General features: G+C 35.0%; 1 protein-coding gene across 2 annotated transcripts in view; it reads left to right on the top strand.

The window, feature by feature from the left end:
* The window catches only part of WDR26 (WD repeat domain 26), a 37,104-nt gene extending 18,118 nt beyond the window's left edge, over nucleotides 1-18,986 (top strand). For both annotated transcript variants that reach the window (XM_010852851.1, XM_010852850.1), the window contains exons 8-14: nucleotides 4,254-4,394; nucleotides 7,513-7,632; nucleotides 9,538-9,683; nucleotides 9,971-10,049; nucleotides 10,321-10,450; nucleotides 13,956-14,141; nucleotides 16,944-18,986. In XM_010852851.1, coding sequence (XP_010851153.1) covers nucleotides 4,254-4,394; nucleotides 7,513-7,632; nucleotides 9,538-9,683; nucleotides 9,971-10,049; nucleotides 10,321-10,450; nucleotides 13,956-14,141; nucleotides 16,944-16,969 — 828 coding nt within the window. In that variant the 3' untranslated portion in view covers nucleotides 16,970-18,986. The remainder of the gene's footprint in view (nucleotides 1-4,253; nucleotides 4,395-7,512; nucleotides 7,633-9,537; nucleotides 9,684-9,970; nucleotides 10,050-10,320; nucleotides 10,451-13,955; nucleotides 14,142-16,943) is intronic.
* Nucleotides 18,987-19,861: the final 875 nt, after the last annotated feature.

Here is a 19,861-nt window from a genome sequence, read left to right as displayed (position 1 = left end):
CTTTCAGAATTTTCCACAGTTTATTGTGATCCACACAGTCAAAGGCTTTGGCATAGTCAATAAAGCATAAGTAGATGTTTTTCTGGAACTCTCTTGCTTTTTCGATGATCCAACAGATGTTGGCAATTTGATGTCTGGTTCCCCTGCCTTTTCTAAAACCAGCTTGAACATCTTAAAGTTCACAGTTCATGTATTGCTGAATCCTGGCTTGGAGAATTTTAAGCATTACTTTACTAGCATGTGAGATGAGTGCAATTGTGTGGTAGTTTGAGCATTCTTTGGCATTAAGTTCCCTCAAAAATCAAAATTGTCTTTCTTTATAACCAGGTAACCTACAGATTTGTAGAGAGGAGTATTTCCATTTCTTTCAGCCAAGCAATTAAGGAAGTACATGACTCCAAATAGGTTAAGATGTATTTGGTTTAGGAGTCATTCACCTAAAATCAGAAAGTATAAATAATCTTATTGAGAAAGGGGGCCATGGAAGGAAATATTTTAAAAAGAGTAGAGTCCGTTTGAGAGCATACATCAATTCTTGTGTACCTGCAATATGCTATGAATGAAGAAAGATGAACAAGATCTACTCTGCCTTAAAGCAGGCATTTTTTTCCTTTTATTGTACCATGAATTCCTCTGGCAGTCTGAACCCTATGGAACCCCTCCTCAGAATAATGTTTTTAAACGCATAATCCAAAGCACTTAGGAAGCCCAAGTATATATCATAAAGGTAAACTCAATTATACTGAAATATAATTATCAAAACAGTACAAAAACAGATACAGTATAGTAATATGCCACTTTTTTATAAGCTTAGTAACAGATTCTAGTAGCAGATCCGATAACTTCAAGAATTTTGAAGTAGTGACAAGCATAAAATTTTGAGATATCCAAAGCTATAATATGTGAAAATAGTTGAAATTTCCATTATTAATAGTCACCTAGTACCACCCAATGCTGCCTTGTTAATTGCCTGTATTCAGGATTGAATATCAGTGTGTGGTTAGTGAAAATAAAGAAGTGCATTTTCAAGTATAAGAACTGCTATTTAGTAAGCGAATAGGATGAGTAAGGCAAAGCATGGGAAATGTAACTAGAAAAAGAGGTTGGGATCCATCATAACCTTATCATTGGAAGGACTGATGTTGAAGCTGAAACTCCAATATTTTGGCCACCTGATGCGAAGAGCTGACTCATTTGAAAAGACCCTAATGTTGGGAAAGATTGAAGGCAGGAGGAGAAGGGGATGACAAAGGATGAGATGGTTAGATGGCATCACCGACTCGATGGACATGAGTTTTGGTAAACTCCGGGAGTTGGTGATGGACAGGGAGGCCTGGCGTGCTGCGGGTCATGGAGTCAGAAAGAGTCAGACATGACTGAGTGACTGAACTGAACTATTATAAGAAGTATTTTCATTCAGTAGTTATTTATAACATGTCCGAAAAGAAAGCAACCATATCAAAACTTCTTTATTATATATTTTCTTCTAGCAGCAGTGTATGAGTCCCTTTTGTTTAGTAAGTATTTATCGAGCACCTGCTGTGTGCTTGACCTTTTGATAGAAGTCAGACTGGGCTCCTGATATACATGTAATTATTCTTTAGTGAATGCTACAGGAACTCAAAAAAGAGATCCTACTGGAATTGGAAAGCAAGGAAAAGTATGAGAGTGAGATGAAGGAGAAGTAAATTAGGCAAAACGTTACAGCTGGCCCTCAGGTGAGAGAGAACGTGACTGGGCAGTTTGGGTGAAGACTGTAGAGTAGGAGATGAGGTTCATGAAGTAAGTAGCACCCAGATCAAGGAGGATCTTCTATACTTTGCTAAAGAGTTCAGGCTTTTATGCCAGTGTTTCCCAAAGTGTTTTTACGAGAATACTGGTTATGTAAAATGTTAACAGTGGTTCCATGTAAAGGGCTTTTGTGTCCAGATTAGCTTGGGAAATGCAGAATCAGTGCTTACATTTAAATCTGAGATACAGTGGGTTTTAGAGTTTGATATCATGATATTTTTCTATGTCAAATACTATTTGAAAAACTTGTTAAGAAAATCAGTTCTGTTTTTGAATGTGTATTTTTAGTGGATAGAAAGAATATAGAGAGAGAACCTTAATATTTGAAGATGTTATCCAGTGGTTAGTTTCCTTTAACAGGTTTTTTTTACCTTTTTTCCCAATAAAGAACTTTACCCATTCCCCTCCTCAGAATCCAAGCAGAATTAAGTGGATTGCATGAATGTGATAATACCATTTGGAATAGGTTACTCTTTATAAAGGCATTGTACTTCTGAAGATACAATATTAGTATTCTCATTTGTTTTCAACTTTTCCTTTCACGGCTATTTTTTAATTGCATGAAACTATTAGTTTTTTAGTTAAATATTTCTGTAGTAGCTTGTCATTAGTTTAGAAGCACATCTTTGTGTAAATTTAAAACACCACTATGAATGAAAATTTGTTCCTAGAAGATACTGGGCTAGTCCAAAAGACTTGACATGCTTATTAAATTATGCAAGCTACTTTGACCTAATGATACTATGATCTAATAGCCCAGGCCTATTATCATCTTCCCAAAGAAGAATCAGAAGTAATGGCATTGTAAACTATTGAATTTTCAAAACAAATTCCCAATCTAGTTTTATCAGACTGGTTCCAGACCCATTTCTAACTGCTATAGGTCATCAGCATTGGAATTAGCCAAAACTGGTCCCCATTAGTCTAGTCTTCCCAAATTCTGCTTCCTTCACACCATTTACGTTCATCCTTATTCCCTAAAACAGAAATTTAGAGATAGTCTTTGAACATTTTTTGTCTCATTCTGTCATGTCAGTTTTATGTTCCACAACCTATTTCAGTCCTGACCATGTTAGTTTAAGGCCCATTTCTTGTCTTAACTACATGACTGTTGTGCTGGCTCATTAGGAGTGTCCTTATTCTGCATCTCTCTCTGTTCTGATTCTTCTTCCACCCTGTTAATCAGTTCTCTTCCTAAAGCCAAGTATGTTATATATTCCCAAGCTTAAAAATCGTTCTTCACTTACAGGATAAAAATTTAACCCTTTAGTCTAAAATAAAGATGTCAATTTTCCAGTCTTTTCATTTGCCACTCATGTTTGCAGTTTATATATTTCATCCTATATAGCTTTAGAGTCACGCACCTCAGGTTCAAATCCCTGGTAATACTATCAATAAAGGCAAGTTGTTTCTAACCTTTCTCAGTCTTCATGTCCTTTCCTATAATATGGGGGAGGAAAATAATTCTTAACCTTTTAGATTTATGAGGTTTAAATGAGATTGATTGTGAATAGTGCTAATACTGATTAGCACTAAATAAGTGGTAGCTCTCCTGGTGGGAGTGTAAAATGGTTTAAACACTTAAGAAACAGTTTGGCAGCTCCTCACATTGTTAAGCGCAGAATTGGCATATGACCAGCAATTCTACTCCCACACATACACCCAAGAGAAATAAAGACATGGGTCTGCACAAAAACTCTTACATAGTTGTAGCAGCATTATTCATAATAGCCAAAAAGTGGAAACAATCCAGATGTTGCTTAATATGGTATAGGCATAAAATGGAATACTATTCAACAATTAAAAGGAATAAAATACTGATGTATTCCACAACAGGGATGAACTGGGAAAACATTATGCTAAGTGAAAGAAGCCAGTTACAAAAAACTGGACATGTTGTATAATTTCATTTATAGGAAATGTCCATAACAGACAAATACATGGAGAAAGTAGCAGTTGCCAGTGCTGGAGAAAGGGAGAATAGGGGATAACTGCCACTTAGTATGGAGATTCTTTTTGGGGTGATGAAAATGTTCTCAGTAATGGTTGCACAATCTCTGAATATACTAAAAGCCACTGAATCAAATACTTTAAAAGGGATGAATTTTATGCTAAGATACATCTCATTAAAACTTTTTAAGAGGAGGGGGTAGCTTTTATTATACTTGTTTTAAGTTTCCTTGAAAGTCTCGTAAGTACAAAGTCTGTGTCATCTTTATTTCCATCTAGCATTCAGTGCCCTTGTGTGTAGTTGATGCTTAACGGATGTTGCAGCATGAATGAGTCTTCATGAAGCAAGTTAGAGGTTCTCTTAGGGGCAGGGAATTGGCAAAATCTGTGAAAATGTCCTCATATTAAACTATATTATCAAAGTGCATCTCTGTAGCTATTTAAGTTCTTACGCCCAAAAAACAGTGACTTTAGAAATGAGAGTTAACTAAGTTGTGTATTTTCCCTCCTAGGATACACACCTGCTAAAACTGCTTAAAACATTAGAAGGACATGCTTACGGCGTTTCTTATATTGCATGGAGTCCTGACGACAACTATCTTGTTGCTTGTGGCCCAGATGACTGCTCTGAGCTTTGGCTTTGGAATGTACAAGTGAGCAAATTTTATCCTTGGTTTAGTCTTTATAATCATACTGCGCATCTTCATTATAACTTTATTCATGATCTGTAGAACCAAATCATTCAACCTAAATTCCCATGATATATTTCTTATAAAAGATAATTAATTCATCAAATGGAACCCAGGTGTCCAGATTTATAAATTTAAATATTTTGTTGAGCATAATAGCATTTTTGAAAGAATGATCAGTAGGTATTTTTAGGGATGTGGTACTTTATAGTGTGTAATATGTTCTATTTTACTGTGATACTTTGTACCTCAGTAAAGATTTCACAGTTGTTTTGAGGTTCCACAGTTCTATATAAAACTTACTTTTCAAGTGTGGAAACATGGACATGACACCACATTTTCCATTCCAGTGGCAATTGCACCATTTCCTTACCTATATTTAATGTTACAGTCTCGTTTAGTAGATTTAAATGATGTTTACAGTACTTACTATCAAGAGTTTTATTGTAGTTTCTAAATGAACTTAACACTTTATCTAGGGTTCCATTTTAGAAGAACTCAGCACTGAGTTCACCCTGTCATCTATTGGCTCTATTAAGTTCTTCCATAAGCTGACTGGTTAAATGATTTTTTTTTTTAACTTCTTGGCAGGGGAATAGTTCAGGCTACAGTTTGGGTATAAAAGTATAAGCTAATGGGATATGGTTTTGAGTTTGGGGACCCATGTGTAAGTTGATTTTTATCAAGAGTAAAGATAAAAGCTCCATAGAAATGACTCAATAAGACAGTATAGAAGACAGATAAATACTAAAATGTACCTGTGCCATAAATCTAATTCTACAGTAAGATTTATGTTTCACCCCAGTTTTTTATTAAGAAAATTTTGAAATACTGAGAAAGGTTGAAATATGAATATAGTGATGACCTGTATCTGTGCCACCGTAGATTCAGCAGATGTTATTAACATTTTGTTACATTTTGTGTGTATATACCCACATGCATACAAACATACATATTTATATATCCATACCTAAAACATCTGGAAGTAAATTAAGATAATATTTTACCACTATTTAAACATGTATTTCCTTAACAGTAATATTCTCCTACATACTCAAATGCCATTATCTTACCTATAATTCTCTAATATTTGTTTCATAATTTAAAAATCCCCAGTTGTTCTCAAAATCAGACTAGTGTTGAATCAGTGTTGTATTTGTGATTGGGCTCAAGGTGGCCAAGCACAGAGTAGATCACATGGCTTCTCAAACAAGCTTAAGATGAATCTGACCTAAAAGACAATTTCTGCCCCCTCAAAGAGAGGAGGCAGAAATTGTCTTTTATATGGTCATAGTCCCACAACAGAGAGTCAGCCTGTGTAGTCTTCTTTAAATTCAATTTTGAATTTCTGGACAGTTAGACTGTTATAGCTTAACTGTTTTACTGTGTCTTATGTTACAGACTTGTTCTAAAAGGGTGGTCCTTTTAAGTCAGTTTTCAAAATTGCTCCTTTGAGATTTTATGTAGATTACTAATTACAGGTTTCCCCTGCTATCTGAAAGTAATTATTCCTGTGAAATTTTTCATAAGCTAAAATGGCATAAAGAAGCAGTTACCTTAGGACACATCTTACTAAAGGATGCACAAAATAAATCAAGATAAAGCACAGGTGCTCACATAGCTCAACGCCATGGCAGCTTGATGCTGAGATGCTGAGTGTAGTTCCTGGGAAGGAGCCCTCTCACTCTTCAGAGTGTATGCTGCCTCTGTAACAACTCCCTGCGAAACACTGTTTTCACTTTCCACAGACATTTTTCGTAAAAGCAAAAATCCTCTTCAGATTTCTTTTGCTTGGCAAAAACAAGTGCTAATGTAGATCTTTGTAAAAGCCAAGTGGTACAAAGCAAACTTTAAAAATTCTGGGGATACCTGTAATGTCCTCATACTCAAACAGTCCTGAGCATAACAGAGGAAAAGACCATTTCTGCCTTCAGAACTTACTGTAAATAGAAAATGCTGAAGATTCAGCTGTTGCATATGTATTTGTGTTTCTAAATTTTTTTTTTACCCATTTATATTGCACAATCTCAAAAGACCGTGACTTGAGAATAGTTAACAATATGGGGGAAGGGTTTAAGATTGCTGAATTTTTTTTTCTTTTTCAGTGTAAGGAAGACATTCTGGTTTTTGTGCCCTCTTTGCTTTTATTACTTGGCCCCATTTCATGATCATGCACCCTTTTTTTTTTTCTTTTCTTTTTTTTTTTTTAATTTGATTACCCATTTCTCACAGGAAAATTATGCCCATGTACTTTTTATTATCCCAAGGGCAGCTCTTATCTCTCAGATCCTGTTTCTAATCCATGAACAAAATGGAATCAAGACTAGATTAAATGGTATGTGTCTACCTTCTAAGTTGAATAACTTAGAAAAAATAACAGGAGGATATCTGAGGGTTGTAACCAACTAAATAGTCTTACTTAGTTGGAAATGCTTTAAAATGACTATGCTAAACAGTACCAATGTCCTTCACTCTTTTCTGTTACTTTTAATTGAAATAAAGTTGTATATCAGAAAAATAATTTTTATTTTCCCATTCTCCCTTCTACATTTTGAGCATATTGGATATGAAATTAATGTAATTTAGACTGCCTACACTCTTGGCCTAGAGTAAGGGCATAGTTTTTCTGCCTATTAATCATGTTCTTAAGGAGTTGCTAATTGCATGAACTACAATTTTAGAATAAAATAAAGAACTGTGAACTAAGGAGAAGTGAGAACTCAGAAGCAATAGGTATGTTGTGCTGGGCTTTTCATCATTGTACTTGGGGAAAATTACTTGTTTTAATTTATGCATGTAATTGATTTAAGACAAGAGTTCTGTTTGAAGTTTATCTCATAGCTATTCTTTGAATCACCTATGCCAGGCTTTGTTTGACTCCTGAGTTTTTTTCAAGTATTTAATTTCTCTTCTGAATGCTATAGTCTTGTTCTATAAGGCCAATTTAAACAGTTTACTTTACTAATTAGGAATATTAAACTAACCAGATATCCCAGTTACTATCCTTTTTCTGTTTTTTCTTTATACGTTCCCTTTAGAGGAATATCTTGAAGATCTCATCCACAGTTTTATTTCCTTGTAGACGGGAGAGCTAAGGACAAAAATGAGCCAATCTCATGAAGACAGTTTAACAAGTGTGGCTTGGAATCCAGATGGGAAACGCTTTGTGACTGGAGGTCAGCGTGGGCAGTTCTATCAGTGTGTGAGTATTTAGTGCCCTATTTCAGATGCCTACAAATTTACTTAAAAGCAAATTCAGTTTTGTAAAAATAAATAATTCACTTGACTTGATAACTTTTATAAAATATATGAAAACCCACTTGACTGTCTAAGATAAACACTGTCCAATAGAACTTTGTGTGGAATCTTTTTCTTTTTTAAAAACACATTTCAAGTGCTTATACAAAGTATAGGCTTTGAATTTAGTGAAACATTAAAAAAAAGATTGTCCTACTAAACATTTTGTTCTTATAAATAAATAAGTTTCTTATGTATAGGGACAAAAAGTTTTAGTATTTAATTCTTTGGTGGGGAGGTCTTTGGCCCTTTGGATTTTTTGTATCTCTCTCGGCCTCCCTCCCCTCACCTGCCCCCCTCCCCGAAAAATGCTATATTTCATGAGGAGACTGACTTTTAAATATTTGAGGAATAAAAGTGATGATGAATGTTGCCAGGAAACTTTCCAGTCTTTATTTGAGGTGTCTTCTGATCATTACCTGCCCTATTAATCTTGGAGTGTTGGGATAATAAAAGTAAGTAATAGGTAAAACATCTTATGACAAAGTAGATGATGATACAAATGCCGTGTCATTACTCTCTATTATCTAGATTTCATGTCTCATATCACTGCCTACCATGGTTCCAGTAGATCCTTCTAGATTTATTTATTTAAGACTAAAGTTAAATATCATAACCCCATCAAATCATTCAGTGTGGGTCATTTATCATAAAAACTTTTATGTCGCCATTACAAATTAGCAGTTTCATTAAGCTGACTGCAAGACTCATGGAATCTAGTGTGCTATTATCTCAGCATGGTTGTAAGTCATTTAATTTTTCCTCAGTTGTCCCAATACAGTTTATTGATACACCCCTGATTTTCTTTTATTTTAAGTGGTCAGTACCATTATAATATACTAACTTAAGCATTTTATGTCTGGACTTTCTCTCCATGGGCTAATGCTGTACTTTCATTGATTGATTGATATAATTGACATATATTGTTACATTAGTTTCAGATGTATGACATAATATGATCCAGTATTTGTATGCATTACAGAATGAGTTCCACAATAAATCTTGTTAACAAACATCACCATACATAGTTACAAAATTTTTTTCTTATGATGAGGATTTTTAAGATTTACTTTATTAGCAACTTTCACATATGCAATACAATATTATTAACTATAGTCACCATTTTGGCATTTAAGCCATTAGTTCTTAATTCCCTGGATTCAAGGTGGCCTTGTGTGTTTCTGCTGACTTTGCCGTCCCTTACAGTGCTTAAGCCTTCAGGGTACATGACTTGGTAGTTCCCTAACCTGTAAAAATAGGATTGGCACTCAGAGCTTTGAATGTTCAGGAAGATAATGATCCTAAGAGCTTTGCTTAGTAGAGCATGTTACAAACTTGATGACTTTTTTTAAAACATCATAACAGATTCCTTAGTTCTGTACAGCTATAATTCATGTTAGTTATCTTTTTCCATATCACAACTTCTGAATATTATAGTACAAATCCCAGTATAGTGTATTTTAAAGGGATGTTTAAATTATTTTCCAAAAGTTGTGAGCCCTTGAAACTTAAGGAGTCTTTTCTTTCTTTGTATTTATTGTATTTATTTATGCTTGATAGAAGGGAAGATAGATTTGCTAAGATTCTCCCCCTCCTCTTAGGTATTGTAATGAAATTTGACTTATATAAATTTTGATAATTGAAAACACTTAAGGAACAACTAGGTTGCGATCAGTCTCAGGAAAAGATAGATATTACAAAAAGATATATTAAGAGATTCTTTTGGGGGAAAAAAAAAAGATTCTTTTGGTTCTTTGTTTGCTTTCTGAGTGCTGTTCTGTAATGAAGTTAATAGTAATTTTCTCCTCAGGATTTAGATGGTAATCTCCTTGACTCTTGGGAAGGAGTGAGAGTGCAATGTCTTTGGTGCTTGAGTGACGGGAAGACTGTTCTGGCATCAGATACACACCAGCGAATTCGGGGATATAACTTCGAGGACCTTACAGATAGAAACATGTAAATATACTTTATATCCATTAAACAACAGTTATCTGATTTGTATTAAAAGTGTAGTAGAACTTGCTTCTTCAAAAGAAGAGTTGTTATTTTTATTATGTTTTTGGTTTGATTGGTAATTTGGGTGGATAGTCTAGTGGTGCTTAGTAATTATTAACTCAGATTCTTTTTCTTGATTGAAATATAGTATGTAATAGTGATTACAGACTTAAATGTGTTGTATTTAAATAATTTGAATGTCTTGATTCTTCGTATGTTGGTTTTGACAAATTGTTTTTTGGTTACAGAGTACAAGAAGATCATCCCATTATGTCTTTTACTATTTCAAAGAATGGCCGATTAGCTTTGTTAAATGTAGCAACTCAGGTAAGTTTATTAACATAATTCTCAGGAAAATTTAACTTAGTTAAAATTTGTGGGTTTTAGTATATATAAACAAATATTTTTATGAATTCTTAAATTTTAATTTGTGTGTTTGATCCATAAGTTTATAGAGTCAGTTGGAAATTTTTCAGGACATTGGCATTTTGCATAAACAGAAAATGGAAATGTTCATCAGGCAAATACATAGTCACAGATTACTCTTTAAAATTCTTTTATGTTAAGAATAAATACCTATATTCTCCTTTGCTTACAGGGAGTTCATTTATGGGACTTGCAAGACAGAGTTTTAGTAAGAAAGTATCAAGGTGTTACACAAGGGTTTTATACAATTCATTCATGTTTTGGAGGCCATAATGAAGACTTCATCGCAAGTGGCAGTGAAGGTAAATTGTGTCTCTGTTGATTCACAGATATATATAGATGGACTGAAAGTTCTATAATTCTCTGAATTTGTAAAGGTAGTTACGTCTCCAAACAAATTCAAGATGTTAAATCAGAAATCGTGTGAGTCATTTATCCAGTACACTGTTGATTCCCCTTTTCCTGAACTGATTTGAGTCCCTCCCTACTGCCACAGATCCACAGTGCCTGTTGTGGCTGTGTGGAAGTGTGTTTGGTGCATGTGTCAAATCAAGATTCAGTTAAATCATTACTCTTTTGTAGGTATTTTTCTTTTCGTGAGATTTAACGGTTTTCAGATGTTAATAGTATCTTAAAAATCAAGGTTAATTATGTTTTACTTGATCTTGGACAAAATTGACTGTAATTAGATCTTCAGTGGTTCTTTAATGACCGAAGAAAATAATTTAGATTTTCTTTGAGACCATGGGATTCTTATCATCTCAGAAAAGCTCAAATTATGGAATTAACTACTACCTTTTTTAATAACTTACTCTGGTCTAATAACATCAGTATATCAGGCAGGCACGTGCCTCAAGTAGTCTAATTTAAAACATTGTTTAAAATATGCGAGCACAAATAAGTGAGGCAATATTAAAAGTTGCTGTACATTTTAAGGTAATAGAAACAAATAATGGCAGATTATTGAAAATTTTCTTTCAACACATTTTCTCGAGTACCCACTTCGCTATTCTAGTACTGTAGCAGCAAATTACTTAAGTCATTTTTTAAAAACTGAATCTAGTTTTCCAAGATAGACCAAGGAACTGGATTATGTTGGTGAACACTTGGTGATGTTCGGTTACTGTGTGAGATGTTTCTATTTTCCCTTTCTTGAAAAAAAAAAAACTGATCTCAGTAGAGAAGAGGATCACAAGGTGACACATGAGTTTTTCCTTTGTGTATAAGGTGTATTTAAGGATTGGGACAAAGAGACATTTAGAGATTTAGATTTTTCACATGAAGCATATGACTTCATTCTTTCTTTCCCCTAAAAATGTCATTCAGATAAGATTAAGAAAAGAGAAGAGTGGCTTGCTAGGTAACAATTGGGAGTTCACTTCTTTCCCATCAAAAAATCTTTTTTATCTGTTAATGTTATTTTCTTCTAGATTTTCCATTGGTTTCTATTTGATATGATTTAAATATCTTAAGCCTTCTATATGCTTTTTAGCTCCTCCTACTCGAAGATCCTTCCCCATGCTCTATTTAATCCTTCTCCTGATGGGGTTTTTTACCCCTCTTAATTATGCCTCACAATCGTGTGTGTGTGTGTGTCCAACTCTTTGTGACCCCATGGACCATAGCATAGGTTGCCATTTCCTCCTCCAGAGGATCTTCCTGGCTCAGGGATAGAACCCACATCTATTATGTCTCCTGAATTGGCAGGTGGATTCTTTACCAACTGTGACAATCCCCTATACTCTTTCTAAAAATAATGCATAGCCTAGAAGTACTTTTAAAAAACATGTATTGCCACTATTATCCCTAGTGATGTCAATCTTTTTTTTTCCGGCCCAAACTAACTTTAGAACTAAGCCTGATGAATAATGTAATTAAGCCACATTATATTCCATTTAGGGCTAAAAATGAAACATAACTGTGAAGGAAAGAGATTAGGATTCTCATGACTCAGGTGGTTTAGAATGGCTCTAAAAATGTTTTCAACACCAAGTGGTTATAGCAAATATGCTATCTCCCAAGATGTCCACAGTAATCCATTCGTTGTTTATTTGTAAGAAATACATTCCAAGAACCTTCCAAACCCCCCAAATCATGAATGTCAATATAAGATAGAGCAATAGGAAGCATTTCCCCCTAAAAGTTACGCCATTACTCCAGCCTTTTCATTGTGCTGATAATAAAGAGAAAAACTTATTTTTTCCTCTGCATTGGCACTGGATTCCTTAAACTGATAAAAGTAAGCAGAACTTGATCATAAGGCCTGTCATTGTGACCTTGACTGCTCAGATCTTTCTTAATTTTTGCTGCATATTCAATAAATATCCTCCTTGGATATGTGTTCACAAAAGCATTTTTCATCCAGATTTCAGTAGGCAGATTTCGGTTGGATTCTCACTTTTCAGGAAAGCCTGTAGTCTTTCTTTGTGGACTTGCTCTGTCCAAGGGGAAGCATAGCTAGTCTGGGCATTTTTTTTTTACTTTTGTTAGTTTTATTTTATTCAAGGAAAATTATTTTTAAAAATGACTGAACAACGAATACCTTCTAGGAAAGATAAATTCAGTACTTCAGTGAGTTCCTTTTAGCTTTTGCTTTCCATACACAAAAAAATGTTCAACAGTGGTTCCAACTTTTTATCTTTGTAAGTTTTGAAACCAGGGTATGTTCTTTTACCACAAGTTGATTACCTGTTCACCACTCTCTGGCAGCACATCTGCTGAAAGTTCCCACATTGATCATGTATGTAACTGAGTGACAGCTCTTCAGATGGGACACTTTTCTAACTCACCCTGGGGTTCTGCCCTCTGTTCAAGAACCATCACTTACATTTAGTTAACTCTTTATGGTAATACATGGTGTTCACTGTGTATTGGACTCTGTTCAAAACATTTCTTCATATACAGACTTACTTTATCCTCATAATATGATGAGGTAAGTATGACTCCCCATTTAAAGAAGAAAAGTTGCAGGGGGTGGGAAATGTGCCCAGAGTTACACAGCTGGTCAGGAACACAGGGAGGATGTGGACCAAGTAGTCTGACTCTACAGCCCTTACTCTGAACCACTACTCTGTACTAGACAGTTGTTTCATTTTGTTTTTGAAGATTAGTTTATCCAAAGAAACAAAGTTGTTGGGGTTTTTGGTTTTTATGGGCACTAATGAGAGTGTAAATAGACTACACACAGTCATATCATGATACAGCTGTAGGACAGCCGGGTAGCCTCTCAAGTAAACACGTGAGCAGGACGTCCCGGATTTCAATCCCAGGTTCACCGTTTACCAGCTGTTAACCATGAGGAGATTGCTTACACTTGCAGTTCATCAGTCACCATCCATAAAAGGGATAAGCACCACCTCCTGATGGTGGTGAAAATTAAATAATATAGTTATTTAGCACCTAAAACATTGTAAGCACTCAATATTTAGCTGTCATCTTAATTGCCATATTTGAATTTGGATACATTGCTTCTCTGTCACCTCTCATTTCCATAGAATTTATCTTCATCCTAGATTTCTTTATATTCAAAGGTCTTGACTGTGATTATACATTATGTATTACAGAATATTGCAGATTCTATGATGACTTGCAAGCTGGTTTGTCATTTTTAACAGGGGGAAAATGTGTATTTTATTAAAATTTAAATGGATTTTTCAAAAAATAATATGTTAAATTATTCACATTGTTTTTGTTGTCCTTTCAAGTCTGATACGTTAAATGTTCTGTAATGAGCAGTAAACTTAAAATCAGTCAATTTTGTTAATCTATTATACTTTCCCAACTTTTTTCTGAATTACTGTTATTCAGATCACAAGGTTTACATCTGGCACAAACGTAGTGAACTGCCAATTGCGGAGCTGACAGGGCACACACGTACAGTCAACTGCGTGAGCTGGAACCCACAGATTCCATCCATGATGGCCAGCGCCTCAGATGACGGCACTGTTAGGATATGGGGACCAGCACCTTTTATAGACCACCAGAATATTGAAGGTAACCGTCATACAGTATTGTGTTTTTTTCCAAATGAAACCTTGCCTTAATTTATCATTAAGTTGTAGCACTTTTGGGCGGTACTTTAAAGTGTAGGATATAATAGATTTTCTCCCTCATTTAAAGATTGTACACTATATCTCACTGCACAGGAGTTTAATTAATCTAATATGCAACAGTATTTTTTTGTTTGTTTTAATGATGACAGTGGTGAGAATACGCAGGAATATGCCACCTCATTTACAGGCAAGTTAGTATTGCCACTTTCAAAATCTTCGTAAAAATCTTCCTTCATTGACAAGAAGTATTTTATACTTCTGTGCTCGTGAAAACTAGCTAGTATATGAAATTTGAACAACTGAGAATGATCTTGCTTATGGTTTTATCCTTACAGATGAGTATCTGTTAATACCATATAGCACACTAGCATGAACTGTGCATGATGGACAGAGAAAGAGAATGGAACTAGAATTCATCATGTACCTATGTGCCTAGTAACCTGCTAGGCCCTTTATAGACACTGTCTTGCAGAACATCTTTATAGCCCTGTAAGAGAAATGGAGAAGTGTGTTTGTCCTCATTTCTGGAGTGTGAAAACTGAAGCGTGGCAAGACTAGTTAACTTGTAGAGTGCTACCAGGTCTTCAAATCTTAAGTCTGAAAGGTGTTTTCCATTACTTTCAGATACCAGAAAAAAGCCCAAAGCCAGAAAGCTAACAGTTAAGGACATAGCTTAATTGAGCAAGATATGCTAGAAAGAAGAGATAATGAGAAATTTTATGTAAATGACTTACCTGTTCTTTTTTTAGAGCAAAAATATTTAGTTTGCTTAAAAGGGAATAATTTACCTAGAAACAGATAAACAGATTTTTTTGTTCACAGTGTGTCCCACCTAAGTGTTTTTAGTAAGAAAGATGACCAGCTGCTCTCAGTTATGCTCAGAGGAGGAGGGTTGTCAGGGTAGCACGAATGGCTTAAAAGCATGTTCTCTGTGCTTTTATCTGTATGGTACGAACTGTACCAGATCTCACTGGTAGGTGAGGATGTACAGCCAAAGACAAGGGTAAAAAGCATGTAGAGTACACAGCTCAAGAAGTTGGAAAACTACTCTTGAGTTATTCAGAAGCTTCTAGGGCATTTTTGTATTTGTAGATCACTACATGACATGATTTCACTAACATACCTCTGAAATTAGCTAAAAACAAAAATCTTGTATTGATTTCCTGTTGTGTGTGTGTGTTGTCCCTTTTTAGGTTTCAAGGCCTACTCATAGATACTTTAGAGATCTATAACTGAGATTATATGTGATTTTCAAATTTAATTAGTCATTTTGGAAATTATTTCTTCAAATAAACATTTGATACAAAGAACTAGGAAAAATACTAGGTATATAGTAACAGATTTACCTTGTAAGTAGATTTATTTTAGACGTAGCTTTAAGGATATGTTTGTGCCTCCACTACAGTGGAATAAGAGTTGCAGTGCTATTTGTAATTTAATTATTGTGGATACTCATGGTGGATGAGACAAACTTAGTCCAGTTGTAAGAACTGGGTCAAATTAAGCAATGTTCAGTTGTGCTTTGCAAATAGGTATAGCACTAAAAGATTTTCACTTATATCTACAATGGGAAGACAACTGCTTTGTAACCAGATACTTGGTTCCATGCTTTTTATTAAGGTATCCTCTGAGTTCTTTTTCCCCTGCTCGAAAACATGTTTTCTAATTAATATCTGTTTGGAATAGACATTTGGGAAAAATGTAGATGAAGCTAAGGAAATGGCATTCCAAAACCATATGTATCCTAAGATACTATAAGTCATTTAACTAAAAATACTTAAGTTCCAAAAAAAAGAATCACTGACCTTTTATTATAAGTAGCAATCCATACTACATTTTTTTTTTTTTTGAGGACTGTATAAAATGGAATAGAATCAAGTACTCATACATGCTACAACATGGATGAACTTTAAAAACAATATGCTATGAAAGAAGCCAGACAAAAAAGAGTACCTACTAGGTTCCATTTATATGAAAGTGTCCCAAATAGGCTAATCTATAGAGAAAGCAGACTAGTAATTGCTTAGGATTGTTGAGCGACTTCTAATGGTGATGAAAATGTTTTAAAATTGATTGCCTTGATGGTTGTACAATCCTATGTGAATATGCTAATAAATACTGAATTGTCCAGTTTAAATGGGTGCATTGTAGAGTATGTGAATTATATCAGTAGAGCTGTTAACACATTGTCCTTCCCCCCTCCCCCCGCCACACACACACACACAGAGTAGGGTAATATTGCAAAGTTTCAAACTGAACCACTAAAAGAATTCAATATTGGATTGGACAAAAAAGTTTATTTGGATTTTTCTGTAAAATTGGGAAACTGAACAAACTTTTTGGCCAACCCAGTACATAGTCACAATGCAGTTCTACCTTGGACTGCCAGATGTTCTTTCTTCTCTTCTATTGAAAACTACCATAAAAATGTTTCCACTCTGAGTAACTATTTCAAGATTTCTTTTTAAAGTATAAGATTCCAATATGATTATTCACTTGGGTTCTCCAGTATTCAAAATAATCATGGGTTTAGACTGTAATATGTAGCCTAAGATGTGATAACACAGTTTTAATGATCATGATGAAAATACCAAGAATTTGCCTTGATGTGATTGTTTTTTAATGTTAAGATATTTTGTGATGTCTTGATGCTAATTTCAAAACTTTCTAACTGATAACTTTTTTCTCCCCCTCCCCTCTTCTTCTTTTCCCCCAATACACATTTCATCTTGTCTTCATTCAGAGGAATGCAGTAGCATGGATAGTTGATGGCGAATTTGGAGCAGACGACTTCTGTTTAACTTAAAATTAGTCGTATTTTAATGGCTTGGGATTTGGTGCAAACAAACATGATTGATAGCTGGACTGACATGCTCGTCATGAAAAAAGAACCATTTCTGAAGCCCGATTGGGGCCAAACATTTACACCTTGCTTCATAGTAACCAGTTGAGATGAAGCACGTCGTTAGAACGTTGTTGGACACCATGTTGAATTATCCCCCCATCGGTTGTGAAGAACTGTGCTACATTCAGGCTTACCCATTGAACTCAGTATATATATTTTTTTCCCTCCTGCCTTTTGTCTGGCAGGATACCATTCTTGTTGCTCTTCTGTGTAATGAAGTTTAAATGCTTGTTTGGAAAACTTTATTTAACAGTTTAGAAGGCTTGATAGAAAGAGTGCATTAGTCTGAAGAGTATACATTGGATAGGAAAGAATTTCCTTCTTTTGTTTCTCCAAATCTTTCCGCCTTATTTAGCTTGAGATCTTTGCAGCTTGGTTCATGGATTCTAGCCTTGCCCGTTGCGCAGTATATACTGATCCAGATGATAAACCAGTGAACTATGTCAAAAGCACTCTCAATATTACATTTGACAAAAAGTTTTGTACTTTTCACATAGCTTGTTGCCCCGTAAAAGGGTTAACAGCACAATTTTTTAAAAATAAATTAAGAAGTATTTATAGGATTAAAGTGACTTCATTTGTATACATTTGGAATCTAAACCAGCTAAAAAAGAGTTTCCTTTATGACTTAGATATGCAGTATAACTGATGCTCTTCTGGAATACCACATGAGACATGGTCAGAAACAGTACTTGGAAGGACATTATACAGAAAATTCAGAGTAGTGCTTTGAAGATTTTCCCCCTTTTGTTTTATTCCCGAAGGAACATCAGTACCTGATCTTGAAGAAATTTAAGATTCAAAAAGAATTTTTAATTTGTACCAATATGAAAGATCAGTAGTCCGTATAAGTTTTCAACAAAGCTTGTTCCAAGTTGTTCTCAATTTGGGGAATCATTTTGGTGTCATCTAGCAAGAGAGTAGAAATCAGCAGATATAACCACTTTGGAAGTTTATAGTATAACTGAGCTTGTTAGAAGAATTCAGCAGGTTACAAACATACTTAAACTGGGTTTAAAACCTCATAATCATTTCTCTAATTGCCCTTAATATTTTGACATAGGGATACATAAATTTAAAGACTATTTCTCCTCAGTTTTTCAGATATTGCCATACTGAACCTCATTCTAAACTGGTGCTGTGGGTAGTGTCCCTCTCCCCTCCCTGTTTAGTTTAAGGAAAGGTTTCCTTCATGGAAAAGCACTTTTGAGAATTTCACATTTAAAATACGCCAAAAGCCTGATGTTCACATTGTGCTTTTAAAATCCCGTAACAGCTGAGTACAACATACTTAGTCTCCTTTGAAATTCCCTCCCCTTTTCAGTAGAGGATGAATGTGGTGACCATAGCTGTTACATTGAGAAGAGTGGGAATATCTCCAAAATAAGATTCTGGTGAAGAAAAAGTCTTAACGCTGTTTGCTTTTGACCCAGCCAAATCTATATTATTTACCATGAGCAGACTTCTTCAGGATCCACAAAGAAGAGAAGAAAGGCTTGGATGTCAGGAGTTCTTCCTTGGTGGGTGGGATGGGGGTGGGGGGCCTTTAACAGGAGGGTAGCAGGGAGAAATGGTCAAGTCAGGGAAGGGGAGAAGAAAGAAAAACACAAATTGGCCTTAAAATAGCTCGGATTCTCCCAGAAGCTCATAGTAAGAGGAGATGACAGATCGTGGTCAGCAGATTATTTTATCAAATTGGTAATGTAAAAGATTTCTTTAAGCTCCATTTTGCAGAGACCACCACTTAGAGAATCAAGAATTCCTGTTTTGATATTTCTAAGTTAAAATAACTATATGTTACAGTTTATCTGGTACTTCATTTTTCCTAACTAAAATTACTTTTTACTTTAAGCTTGAATAAAATCTTCATTGGTAACTGTATATAATTAAGTGGCAACTTCTGTTTACCTCAGTACAGTTAAATCCATTCATATTTTAAGTGATTCGTGTATACCCTGAAGCCATTAATTACCCCAATCTCTATGGTAACATCACTAACAAAATGTGGGCATAGAAACTCCACAGCTGTTTACAAATTGCATTACAGTGTGCCATGGTACCTTTGTAACATTCACTGGGATTTGTGCCCGTTCAGGGGCAATTTGGCACTCAGAGTCTACTGTCCTTCACCCAACCACCCCTAGATCTGAGTTTTCAGAGTGCTTCTGAAGTACAGTTTAAGAACACTTTAAAAAAGTGGAGGCAAAGTGAGGCACATTTTACAAGAACATAACTCCAATAAAACGGAGTAACAACTATGCAAAGGTTTCTGTAGCAGCTAGGTGAGTTTGTGTTCCAAGTCTGTCTTAATTGGCAGCTTCCTACATATACTGGTACTTGGTGGTGCCAACTTGCTGTAAACGTCTATTTCATGCATGTGCCGTGCAGTGACTGCTAGAAAGGTGAAATAAATGAAGAAACCTAAGACTTTGTGGTACAAAGAACCTGATGACAGGATGGTCCAACTCATAGCTGTCAAGTGAAACCTCTGACTGTGCTGTAGTCTCTCTAGGCTTGAGGTGAGAGTATTTTCAAGCCAGCTGCAAGATACTAACAAATGTATAAACTGAAAAGTACCAATACTTTTTGCACATAGATCAAAATAGAGTGGAGAATTTTGGCTCCAAAAATCAGGTTAGTAGGCTCATTTCCATGTGCTTGAAAATGTTTTTGTTGTTAACCGTTAATCAAGGGCTAGAGCATGTATGGAATTAAATGTCTTTTTCCTCCAAATAACTGGTTATTAATAGTACAGT

Source organism: Bison bison, unplaced genomic scaffold (assembly GCF_000754665.1).
Source record: "Bison bison bison isolate TAMUID 2011002044 unplaced genomic scaffold, Bison_UMD1.0 scf7180017864317, whole genome shotgun sequence".
In the NCBI taxonomy this organism is placed as follows: Eukaryota; Metazoa; Chordata; class Mammalia; order Artiodactyla; family Bovidae; genus Bison; species Bison bison.
Note: the sequence above shows the minus strand (reverse complement) of the source record. Positions and strands in the feature narration are given on the sequence as shown.